Here is a 12,624-nt window from a genome sequence, read left to right as displayed (position 1 = left end):
TAAGGGTACAATCCTTTGTAATGCCCAGAAAGCTGCTTAAGATCACTGTGGGGCCCCTTATTCTGGTTAGAACCACCATGACATGAAGGAAAGAATCATAGAGTTGGAAGGGACCACCAGCATCATCTAGTCCAACCCCCTGCACAATGCAGGAAATTCACAACTACCTCACCCCTACACCCCCAGTGACCTCCACTCCATGTCCAGAAGATGGCCAAGATACCCTCCCTCTCATCATCTGCCTAAGGTTATAGAATTAGCGTTGCTGACAGATGGCCATCTAACCTCTTCTTAAAAACCTCCAAGGAAGGAGCGCTCATCACCTCCGGAGGAAGCCTGTTCCACTGAGGAACCGCTCTAACGGTTAGAAAATTCTTCCTAATGTCTAGATGGAAACTCTTTTGATTTAATTTCAACTCGTTGGTTCTGGTCCGACCTTCTTGGGCAATAGAAAACAACTTGGCACCCTCCTCTATATGACAGCCCTTCAGGTACTTGAAGATGGTTATCATATCCCCTCTCAGCCTTCTCCTCTTTAGGCTAAACATACCCAGCTCCTTCAACCTTTCCTCATAGGACTTGGTCTCCAGACCCCTCACCATCTTCGTTGCCCTCCTCTGGACACGTTCCAACTTGTCTACATCCTTCCTAAATTATGGTGCCCCAAACTGAACACAATACTCTAGGTGAGGTCTAACCAGAGCAGAGTAAAGCGATACCATCACTTCACGTGATCTGGACACCTTCCTCCCCTCATGACTTTTTTCCAACCCCAAAATGGCAAAGGGTGTGTATGTTTGTTGACAGACACCCCTAGTGTTGTTTTGGGTTAGAAAAACAGTCCGGGGGGGGGTGGGGGAGGAGGTTATCTTAAATGGCTTTCCTGGGCACTACAGAATGGAGGTGCATTCTCCAGGGTGAACCCAGGGACACCATCAGATCTAGTTATGTCCTTAGAAGAAGCTATGCTCCGTAGATTCCACACACTGCATCTTCAGTCAGGAAAGTAGAGAAATATATGGGGCAGTTCTCACCCATTTTTTCTTACTACAGAGCAGTATTTCAGTCCTTTTGTCCACGTTTTTGAGAAAGTATACATTAATCCTACAAGGAAGTTGGGTATTTAGAGACTGGAAGCTTCATGTGGTTACTAAGTGTTCTTTCCCAATGCCAGCATATCTCAGAGATATGCCAATGGCAGGCCCTGCCAGCATCACACCAGTGTAACCACTATCCCGGCACAGAATTGAATAGTGTTAGGGGCATGTCATGGGTACAGCTGGTGTTAGTTGGCTTCCTAAGCCTCCCCACGCCCAAAAGTATGTCTATGAACGCCATGATTTCTCAACAAATTTGTTCAGCAGACCAACTTACATTGTTGGACACTCACAAAGAGAATGGGAGCTGATCAGGGATATCTTTGGATTGCTTCGAGCAACTTGAACAGCTGCTGAAAAAATCTGCAGTTTCCTGTGGGTCAAAAGTCAACTCACAATTGATCTGGGGATCAGCTGTGAGTCCTTTTTATCTACTCCGCCCTCTCGGCAAAATACTACACAGTGATGTTACAAAAGGGAGGTCTTCCCTTCTGTCCAAGCTAGACGAGGACAGATGCAATGCTTTCAATTTCTGCATCGGAAAAGGGAGAACTCATTTCTCTCCCCGACTTGAAGAACAGATACAATGCTTTTCACATTGCAAAAGAGAGAACTCATTTCCCCCCTCTCCGAGTTGGGCAGGGATAGATGCAAGACTTTTAATTTCTGCATTGCAAAAGGAAGAGATTGTTTCTCTTCCCCCTTTCTCCAAGCTGGGTGAGGCAGTGCAATACTTTCAATCTCTGCACTGCAAAAAGGATTCTCTCCTTTTCTCTGAAGCCCCTTGTCTCTCCTAAAGGCCCTCATAGTCTCTCATCTTTTCCTACTTCTTTCTCCCCGTCTCACACAACCACTAACTTTATCTGCTGGCCCATCTTCAGCTTTCTCTCCTTTTCTAGCCTTTACTCAGGAAAACTATTGCCCAGTTGCATGGTGCCAGCCATGAGGCCAGGCAGGCACTGTTGCACAGTAAGGAACCTCCAAAGACTTATCAGTTTCCACAGCAGTGTAGGGATTCGAACCTCCCAAATCCTAGTCTGAAATTCTAACCACTACACAACACTGGCTTTCATGGGGTGGCTGCTACTGAACAACAGCAAGCAGCCAGTCTTCACTGAATCATGCGTGTTGTATGGTAGCCCAGTGGTTGTTGCCAGGCTTGGCCCTGGTGAGTCCTCTCTCAATGGCCAAAAAACCCCTGGAGAGAGCCCTGTCACCTCTCCTTGCCTTTTAGAGACAGAAACCAAGGCTTGAAAGTTGGCGATTCTGTTGTGGTTGTCTAGCAACAGCAAGTGAGGCCATTCATTTTTTAAAGCTACAGGCAATGTATTTCTTTCTATGTATATTTTAATTTCAGATTCATCCTAGGGCTTTTTTCAGGCTTGTACAAAGATCTGCCTTGTCTGTTAATGGCTCTAATCTCTGGATTTTAAGTATCTACAGATACATGCTGAGAATTAGATATACTGATACTTAACTCATACTATAATACTGTATAAAACTCTATAAAATACATCATGATCTTTTCTGATAAACTAAAAAATACAATTAATACTGAACTTCACTAATAGGATAAGAGTATCATTTTACCTTTATAAAATGGCCTGCCAGTTAAAATATCTCCTCGATTGGAAAATCCTGGCCCTCTGGGACATAATATTTCATACTCTTTGGTGGCAGGCTTGGGACATTCTTCACAATCTGAACCCCAAGCAGCACCTACAGCACAGCAGCAAGTATCCATCCGGAATTTTCCAGGAACAGGCTGAATGCATTCATCTTCATCCCACCTCAAGTAGCACTGTTCCATGCGGATATCTGCAGAGTTTATTAAACAAAAGTAATACCACATGATGTAGTCTAAGCCTCTAGTCTAAATTTCTACATTACCAAATAAGTGACTTACAGTGCAGTTTTAAGAATACTTTCCTGGGAGTAAGCTAAGCCCCATTAAAACACTCAAGCAGTATTCTGAAAGATCTGCTGAGGATTGATCTCTTAATACCCCAATGGTTGTACTGGGCAAATACATCCCTAAAAATGAGAAATGCCTGACAGAATATATTAATACCAATATACAACATAAAAATATATTTATACACTTAAAATGCACAAAATGTGCATTATTCTTATATGACACAAAACTGACCGCAGTTCATTGAAGCTTCTGGCTTCTGTGGATAGAAGTCATCAACAAAAGGCGAGGCAACATGGCTATCAGGTTCTGAATATATGTTACACTTAATACAGAATTACCTCTGAATTTTCCCACCACCATAATGGAATATCAAGCTCTAAATATTTGAGATTTTTAAACTCAAAACACTAAGTAGGTAGTTAGCCAATCACAGTTTTAACTTAAGAGAGGAAAAAGGGCAGCCTATTAAAATGTTACATATTCAGAGATTGTCAGCATTCTGTGCTCTAAGGCAAGCCAGTGTCTCTAGGTATCATTTTCCATAACTTGCACAGAACAAAATCCCAACTATTTTATTATTATTATCTTTCTTGAGCAGGTTTACAGAGTTGCTTCCTCGTTTTAACTGATTGTTACCTTTCTCTTTTTTTTTAAGCTTTGTTTCTAATTTTCATTCTTTTTTGGCTATAACACTTTAAAATGGATTCAATATGTCCTCAGGGAATATATATATATATGAGGTATTTAAGATAGCATTTTTATATAATAAGCAATTTAAATCAGTATTTGTTATAACAGACAATAATACAAAAATCAGCTTAGTAGTCATTGCATCCAGCAGTTGAATGTTGACGTTTCTAGGGCACTAAGGAATATAGCTATCTAAACAGAGAAACTTGGGCACAGATATGTTTTTTTTCATGATCTTTCCCCCAAATCTTTTCCCCTATTTTCTTTTTTTCTGTATCCCCATATATTAAAATTAATAAATTTTTAAAAAAGACTGAATGATTCTTACATTTTGTCTTGTTGGTTTTTTTAAAAAATCTTTGTTTCTAATTTTCATTCTCTTTTGGCTATAACACTTTAAAATGGATTCAATATGTCCTCAGCTGCTTTACAAATACTGGCATTGAATAAGTACAGATTGAATGTGCAATTCTTCGAAGTGATTAGAAAAAAACAACTGCAAATAAACCAATTAACACTTTTAAAAGGGTAGCACTTCTGAATGGTGTGTGTGTTATGTGCTGTCAAGTCATTTCTGTCATATGGCGACCTTATGAATCAATGTCTTCCAAAACATCCTATCATTAACAGCCTTGCTTGGATTTTGCAAACTAAAGGCCATGGCTTCCTTTATTGAATCAATCTATCTCATACTGGGTCTTCCTCTTTTCCTACTGCCTTCAACTTTTCCTAGTATTATTTTTTTTCCCAGCTGAACCTAATCGATACATGTTGACACACAGTATTTTTCTGAGTACTTCTGCCAGAAATGATGGTCAGCCAAATGACATGATACATTGAGGATCTGTTAATTAAAAAGCAGCCATGGGATCTTGAGTTGAATTGGGACTGTGGTGCTGGGAGTCTTTCCCCACATACAAGCCCCCCAACTTATATGCAAGCATGCAAAACCCAACACACTGGGTCTGCCATTGCAAGTAAAAAAAAGGTGGGCCAGGAGACAATGACTTTGTTTTTCAAGCAAGAGATTTCAGTCAAGAAAATGGCTTTGAAATGGTGTCAAAGTATCATTCCCCAGCAGCTCAGCCCAAATCCATTTTCTTCCAGTTGCTTTTTAAATGCTAAATTACATTTGTGGGATTTGATCATGGATACCAAACGCAGTGTGTTAGGTCCTTTGCATATTTACTTAGTATTAACTTCATCTGAACAAAGTAGGACTTCTTAATAAACATGCACAGGACTGAGCTATGCATACATCAGAAACTTAAAACTCCATATTATTTGTCAACATTACCTATTATCTGTTCCAAATGCTTATATACTTTCCAATAGAAATGTTTTTCCATTGATGATCTTAAAAGTATACAGTTGTTTTTTTCTACAAACAAATCCATAAATTGTCTTTAAGGTATACACTTGCTTTCTCTACAATGGAATGTGGATTTTTTTTTTCTCTTGAATGATCAAAACGTTTCTGTTCCTAATATTTTTAGTCATCACATGTACCTGCTATGGGCATGCTAACTGCATTTTCAGGATATGTTACCATTCTGCATGAAATCTGAGAGTCAGCATGCTGAAGACCACAGATGTCCTATACCAGAATTGACCACAGCTGTCATCACAAAATGGCAGAAAATGTTTCTGTGATATTTCATCTATTTTAAATTGTGAAGTGTAAAGCAGGGGAAGTGAATTGGCATCAGAGGAAGTCTATCTTCCTAAGGTTTAAACCAGACTTCCCCACCACTGCTGTCCATCCAAGTGTCTCATTACTGCTCTTCAAGGCTAAACTGCACATCAGAGGATTCTTTACACCGTGACGAGGAATTGCTCCTCAGAGTTTAACACATTCTATGGGAGAGGGATTTGAGTTCATAGGATTTACTTATTCTGAGGCCAGTTCCTTTCTCTTATGGTCTTTTAAGCTGCAATTCGAAGTTTCTCTTGTAACTTAAAGAATCTGGAGGGGAGGATTATTAGCTCCAAAATAAGTGCCTGAGGGAATGTATGCTCTGAACTCAATTCCTTCCCTTCAGGCTGCAGACAAGCTGCCTCTTTCCCTTCAACCTGTGCACTGCTTTTTGCTGTCAATAGGCAGCACACAGACAAAGCCATTGTGCCCTGCAGATTCGGAGGAGGTAGTTATTTTGATTCCCCAATATTTTAATACAATGTTCATTTGTAAAGTGAATGTGCGTTGGCTCTTTCTTACAAAGAGAAGTACTCACATCCATTTACTGTAATGAGTGCTTTCATCTATTTTTTCCTCTTGGCCTAAGACTGTTTAGGACTTAAAGAGTCTTTTCTGCTTTTTCCTCTCCCAACAGCAGGTAAAAATTAACAGCTGCTGCATGAAATAAGGAAGGAAAATAGCCAGCGTGGTCATTCTGTAGTTTTCTCTGGCAAGGATCACAAAGGATAAGTGGGTGGTATAGCAGCTGTGGGTTTCCAAGCTTAAAGTTGCCGTCAGAACTGAGGGTCAGTAGAGGAGCTTCGACACTAGGCTCAAATATGCTCTTTTACATTTTTTTCCCATATACTGTCATTGTAAGGCTTTTCATTCTATCTGTTTTTGTTGCTGGTGTTCTCAATCTGTTTCTTTCTTTCTTACTTTCCATTTTTACTCAATATATACATTATCATTTATACAAAATTGGCACAAAGATAATGCTGAAAGATATGTTACTTTTAACCAGAAAATTTCAGCATAGGGGAACAAAATGATGGAAAAATAAAGACTTGTATGTTCATTTAAAATAAATGAGGAACACAACCAAAAGGAGGATTTTTGCTTTAACCAGAGGGAATGAGATAGCATATTCAGGGCATATAGTTCCTGTGTGAATTGGCTCAAAATCAAACATACAACTAAAACTGTGGGATGTCTCGATTGCTCACCTAAGCACAATCTGCCCGTTCCATCCAAAGTCAGGCCATCCGGACACTCACAGTGAAAAGATCCTCTGCTATTAATACACCGTCCATTGGGGCACACACCAGGGAACACTTCACACTCGTTTACATCTCATGTGAAATACAAATATAAGATTACAGTCCATTCTTATTTACAAGACAGGCACATTCCATAGTGGATATTTAACATGTTGTGAAATAAATAATATTTTCATTCACAGAGTCAAATTGGTCCAAAATAAACCAATTGCTAAAGTAATATAAGAAATAATCGCCCTACTGGACGAGATCAAATCATGTTGCATGAAGAGCATTTATCACATCTCTCTTTATTTCTAGTAGCTTTTAAAAATGTAAGACCAAATCAGTGACTTGGATCCCATGGAGAGTGAATGCAAGGACTTTTCCAGACTCTGTGTTTAGATAGTTGTCTGTGACATTTGTTAAGAATATATTTTAAATCCATCATAGTAATTTGTAAAAGGGACAAGGCATTTTTAACTTAAAAAAAATTATGGGGAAACTTGAAGATAACGCTGCAGATATTTCAGCAAGTATTTCAAAGAAGTTGGAAAGCACTGCTCTCTGTTTCTGCAGCCAAAATAAAAAAGTCCACATTCCAGAACTTACTATTGTTGGACATGAGTCAGCTTGGAGTTGTAATTCTTTTTCCTCTCTAGGTAATAGTTAAAACTAGGATTCTTATGTGATTCTTTATATTAAAGCAAACAGTTTCATACTGTATAAAGGAGACCTCCGAAGATTTAGCAGGAACTGCCTAACTGAAAAGGTATTTGATGGTATTAAAAATTCTGTTTCAGGGTCCTTTCCAATTTTTACAGAGTTTTCTGTGATGACGGTCAGATAAAAATCTAGTTTACATGTCTAACATGCGAGATGGGGAACATCAGCTTTTTATTCTTCGAGGAAATCAATAGGCTAATAGCTAAAAAAAACAACCTTACCTTCACAGGAAACACCTTTAACTCTGGCAAATCCTCTTGGGCATGCTGTGTCTTCAGAAAAGTAATGAAACAATACTTATTGCAAAAAGTGATAACACAGGGTTTACAACATAGTTACTCTTGGTGTTTATTTCATGGTGAGAAATTTGAGTGGATCTGTGTGTGGGCATGGAGACCAAACTGAAACAAACTGAAGTTCACTTGTCCCTCCCACCCCCAAACTCCTCAGATTGGTCCTTCAGCAAGGGCTAAACTGGATCATAATACAATAATTTCAGCACATGAGCAATTTTAAGAAAACATAAATACAGTATATCCAAATAAATGCTCTACTCATTTTATATTCTAGACCTAACAAGGAACAGTTGTGTTTATTTAGAATGTATTTGTTTAATTCTATAGAGGTTTCCCTTTACATGCAGAGGAAAAGGCTTCCTTCCTTCTAGCCATAGATTTTTTTCACATAGTAAAACTACCATCAAATAGGAATAAGCCTTATTGTAAAATAAGCTAGAAACAGGAAGCAGTTCTGGAGTTATAAACAGACACATGAATAAAGACTATCATTTGTCTGCCATCACAAAAAAATTATGCCCTATCCTAGGAAGAGGAATAAATGTGAATAAAAAGAATGTTATGTATACCTCTAAAATTGTTTCCAACAGTTTGAGATATAAACAGTGTCCCCTTGCTGGATTTGGACTGAGCACAGAACCAACACAAACATGGTCAAATGTCAACTTTGCCAAATGCAATTACCTGCTTAAGTAGAAAGGGGACTGAACCTAGCCATGCCCTTCTCCTCTCTTCCTCGACAGGTGATTAAAACTGACAGAACTGACAGCTAGATTTACAAGGAAATTCTTGCACATGTCTGTACAGAAGGATCAGTGGATTTGATGGGTTTTAGTTGTATAATTTTCAGTTTCAAATTTAGCAACCTTTTTTCCTGAGCCAAAAGAGTTATCTCCTTTATTCCTCATGGTACATATGCATATCTGAATAGAAATGGGCTTTACAGTGCATTCCTGAGGTGGAGGGCTGAACGTTCTCTGGAGGCAGTGTGACGATGACGCCAGTGTTAAGTGGCCTCTTATCAAGGAATAAGAGGCACTTATGCTGGGGACAGGGGCAGTTCCGTTGGTGCCTGGGTGCTGTGGAGCTGCACACCACCTCTCCAACACCGCAGTCTCTTTGGGACCAAAATCCCAGAAGAGAAATGTGGTGGTGGCATGTGTGTGTGTGGGTGTTCCTGGTGCATTCCCATGGGTGGATCTGACGGTAGTCAGCTTCCAAAGCCCCTGCAGCCTAGGAACGCTCCCTCCAGCAACAGTGTTACTATGCCAGGTTTTTCCTAGCGCAGCATCGCTGTTTTCAATGGGGCCTTTCCCCCCATTTTTGAACTTTTAGTTTTAAAAAGGTGTTTTAAAGCCTTGCAGCAGTTGGGAAATTTGAGTATTTTCAATGCTAAAGAAAGCAGTATTAAGGGCAGTGTCTTCTCTTGGTTATGAGGACTTATATCATTGTATTTCAAAGATTATAGTATTATGATACACCCATTACAAAACAATAACAAATAAAATGGAAGAAAATCAGTTCAGAAATTAAGAGTTTGTATAAAATGGGAAATAAAGAGTAAACATTAAATTGCAAGCAATTAACAATGCAGAACTCTTAACAGGGAAAAAGAGTTTCTTGTCTCTATCATCACAACTAGGGTTGTGCAAAAAAAAAAAACTCGGTAAATTTCGGGTTTGGGTATATTTGGCCTGATTTTTTTCAGTAAACCCGGAAAAAGCTGAATACCCATACCGGTAAAGGGGCATTCGGCTTTATTTCTGCGTTTACTGAAAACGTTTGGGCCCATTTTAGTCTACGAATTTTTTTTTTCAGAGTTCCTGTGGGGGCATTTTTGGAGGTAGTCTCACAAAATTTTCCAGGTAGCTTCCTGGGACTCTTCTTGCATGAAACCCGAACTTGGGTGAAATTTGGGTCAGGGGGTCCAATTTTATGGGGTCCTGAAGGGATTGGCCCGTCCTCCATAGAAAAGCAAGGTAAAGTTTACAATGCTTTTCTATGGAGGAGGGGGTCAACCCTTCGGAACCCTTTAAAATTGGACCTCCTGACCCAATCTTCACCAAATGTTGGGGTTCATGCAAGGAGAGTCCCTTGCAGCTATGCTGCAAATTTGATGACTCAACCTCAAAATATTCTCCCTGGGAACATTTTAAAAGTACTTATTTTTCATAGTCTGTAATGGCCGCTTCCTCACCAAAGAATTGTGAGAAAACTCAGTTTCCCACGAATGCGTGCAATGGGTTATAGCTTTGTGCAGACCCATTGCAAGCATTCATGGGAAACTGAGTTTTCCCATGATTCTTTAGTGACGAAGCAGCCATTACAGACTATGAAAAGTAAGTACTTTAAAATTCTCCCAGGGGAGCATTTTTTGAGGTAGAATCACCAAATTCACAGCGTAGCTGCAAGGGACATTCCTTGCATGAACCCCAAAGTTTGGTAAAGTTTGGATCAGGGGGTCCACGTTTATGGGGTCCTGAAGGATTGACCCCCTCCTCTATAGAAAAGCTTTGTAAACTTTACCATAATTTTCTATGGAGGAGTGGGGCAACCCCTTCAGGATGCCATAAAATTGGACTCCCTGACATAATCTTCACCAAACTTTGGGGTTCATGCAAGGAAAATCCCTTGAAGTTACCCTGAAAATTTGGGAACTCTACCTCTAAAAATGCTTACGCCAGAGCTCATCAAAAAAGTTCCCATAGGGAAAAGCCTGGAGAAAGCCGAAGCTGAAAAAAGCCAAATACCTATTCACCTGATTTGGCGATAGACTATCCGGCTTTGGCTTTATTCCCAGTTTTAATATTCGGGTTAAATTAAACCTGAAAGAAACTGAAAAGGCCCTTTTCGTGTTTATTTTTGGTTCAGGTTTATCGATATGCACAGCCCTAATCACAATGTGTACAGTTACATAGGGAATCTTATATTATTATTTTACAAACCAATTAAAAGCTTATGGAATGCATGCATTTAGCTTAAAAATACAGTAAAATCTTTATTATCCAGCCCTCATGAGGAACAAGGATTTCTTGTGAATCAAGTGTGCTGAATACTCAAGCTTATTGCTCTGCCTTGTGCCCTACCCAGAGGAATCGACTGCAACCAAACCCCACGCTATTGGATATGCCATGGCAACATCCCCCATGCCTCAGGGGAACCTTCCCATACAAGCCAGACAGACATTATATGCAGCAGGCAAACAAGTGGGCCAGTTGCTTGGGAGTCCTCTGGCAGACCTAGCATCAGGTAGCCAAGGGGGGAAAGGCAGCTGAGGGTGACACCAGCTGGCAGTACCAGCTGTCAGAAGACCAGCAATGGCTAGAGACACCAAGCTGGCCAGCTGGAGAAGCAGAAGTGGATTCAGGAATATGGTGGCGGGGGGAGGGTTCCTTTGGAAGATGCCCATTATCTGAGCATTCTGGATAATTAAATCCTGGGTTATGAAACTTTTACTGTAATATTACTGTGCTAATCAGATATTGCCCAGACCTGAATAGCACCCAGGTTAGCCTGATCTCGTCAGATCTCAAAAGCTAAGCAGGGTTGGCCTGGCAAGTATATGGATGGGAAACCTCCAAGGAATACCAGATCCGTGATGCAGAGGCAGGCACTGGCAAACCACTTCTGAATGTCTCTTGCCTTGAAAACCCCACCAGGGGTTGCCATTAGTCAGATTTGACTTGATGGCAAAAAATACTAATAATCAGATATTGTTTCACTGTAACTACTCTGATAAATTAAATTAGGTATAATTATATCACCCACTATTTCTGACATGTTCCATGTAGCTTGAAAACGGTCCAATGTAAAAATCATACCTAATTCACACCGTTCACAAGGACTACCCCAAGCAGCTCCCAAAGTAGCACAGCATTCAGATTTCAGAGTGGCTCCATTGATGTTAACTTCACAACGATTGTCTTGGATATTCAGCCAACATGTTCCTTTCAAACTGTCTATAATGAATTAAAATAAAATAAGGTCTTAATCTATCTGAGATACAATACACATTTTTTTCACATGAGGAGAGGGAGGAGGGTGCTTTATTTAGAGTACAGTAGCCACCAAAGTTTGTATTCCCTTCACATGGAATTCAAATTGAGTTGGCTTGCAATGTTTGCCTTCCATGCTAAAGCAAGAATATTACCCTGAATTCTTCTCCAGCTCAGACTGTAAACTAAATGAGAAAAGAGCTCATCCTCTTCTTTGCCTCTCTTTCTGCTCATCTCTATCCTGAATTCTCCCTCATCTCTGTCCTGACTTCTCCTCCCACTGAGCCATAGCCTCTCCCCATTATACAGTTACTTTGAGCCCATTCTTGAGTGGGGCGGGGAGATTGTGGCGACGGGGATGGCACAGCTGAGAAGCCTCCAGGAAGAGGAAAAAAGCCTTTCTTCCAAAATAAAAACAGGAAAAAAGGCTTTTTCTCCCATAGGGGAAAGCAGGCCTGCACCACCTAAAAAGGTGGCACAGGACCGCCGCCATCCAGGGAGGCGTTACCGGGGTGAAAGGGGTTTGGAAGCTGCCTAAAAGCAGCTCTGCTTCTCAGAACGCCCCGGGAATGCCTTCTGGGATGCTGGAGCAGGGATTTGAGCTAGGAGAATGCTGGTGGAAGGCTCTGCCAGGGCCCGAGCCCCGCACTGTAGTATGGTGTCCCGGGGCCGGCAGGGATGCTTTCTGCAGCTGCATAAGTGCCAGTTATCCCAGGATAACCAAGCACTTAGGCCACCGCGGGGTAAGGAATACACAGTTTAGGTAGAAGTTTAAAAAAACAAAGAAACAGCATGATCAAGGGATCATGAAATGTTAGAAGAACAGAGTTAAACGTAATCATGTAAAATTCAAATCAAATTAGGAAGAATTGCCATTTGCTCGTAAGCTACTTAACAGCTAAAATGTATGGGGAATCACAGGTTTTGTTAATAAAGTCACAGTTATAGTGAGATAACAATCCCAA

The 12,624-nt window shown here is 40.4% G+C and overlaps 1 protein-coding gene across 1 annotated transcript in view; it reads right to left on the bottom strand.

Annotated features, from left to right (window-relative positions):
* Positions 1–12,624, bottom strand: part of FBN2 (fibrillin 2) — a 206,065-nt gene that overhangs the window by 73,353 nt on the left and 120,088 nt on the right. Inside the window, exons 21-24 of the mRNA XM_056847979.1 lie at positions 11,486–11,623; positions 7,590–7,640; positions 6,610–6,735; positions 2,688–2,915 (exon numbers count right to left, since the gene is read on the bottom strand). Of these exons, the coding sequence (XP_056703957.1) occupies positions 2,688–2,915; positions 6,610–6,735; positions 7,590–7,640; positions 11,486–11,623 (543 nt within the window). The remainder of the gene's footprint in view (positions 1–2,687; positions 2,916–6,609; positions 6,736–7,589; positions 7,641–11,485; positions 11,624–12,624) is intronic.

Source organism: Euleptes europaea, chromosome 4 (assembly GCF_029931775.1).
Source record: "Euleptes europaea isolate rEulEur1 chromosome 4, rEulEur1.hap1, whole genome shotgun sequence".
Lineage (NCBI taxonomy): Eukaryota > Metazoa > Chordata > Lepidosauria > Squamata > Sphaerodactylidae > Euleptes > Euleptes europaea.
Note: the sequence above shows the minus strand (reverse complement) of the source record. Positions and strands in the feature narration are given on the sequence as shown.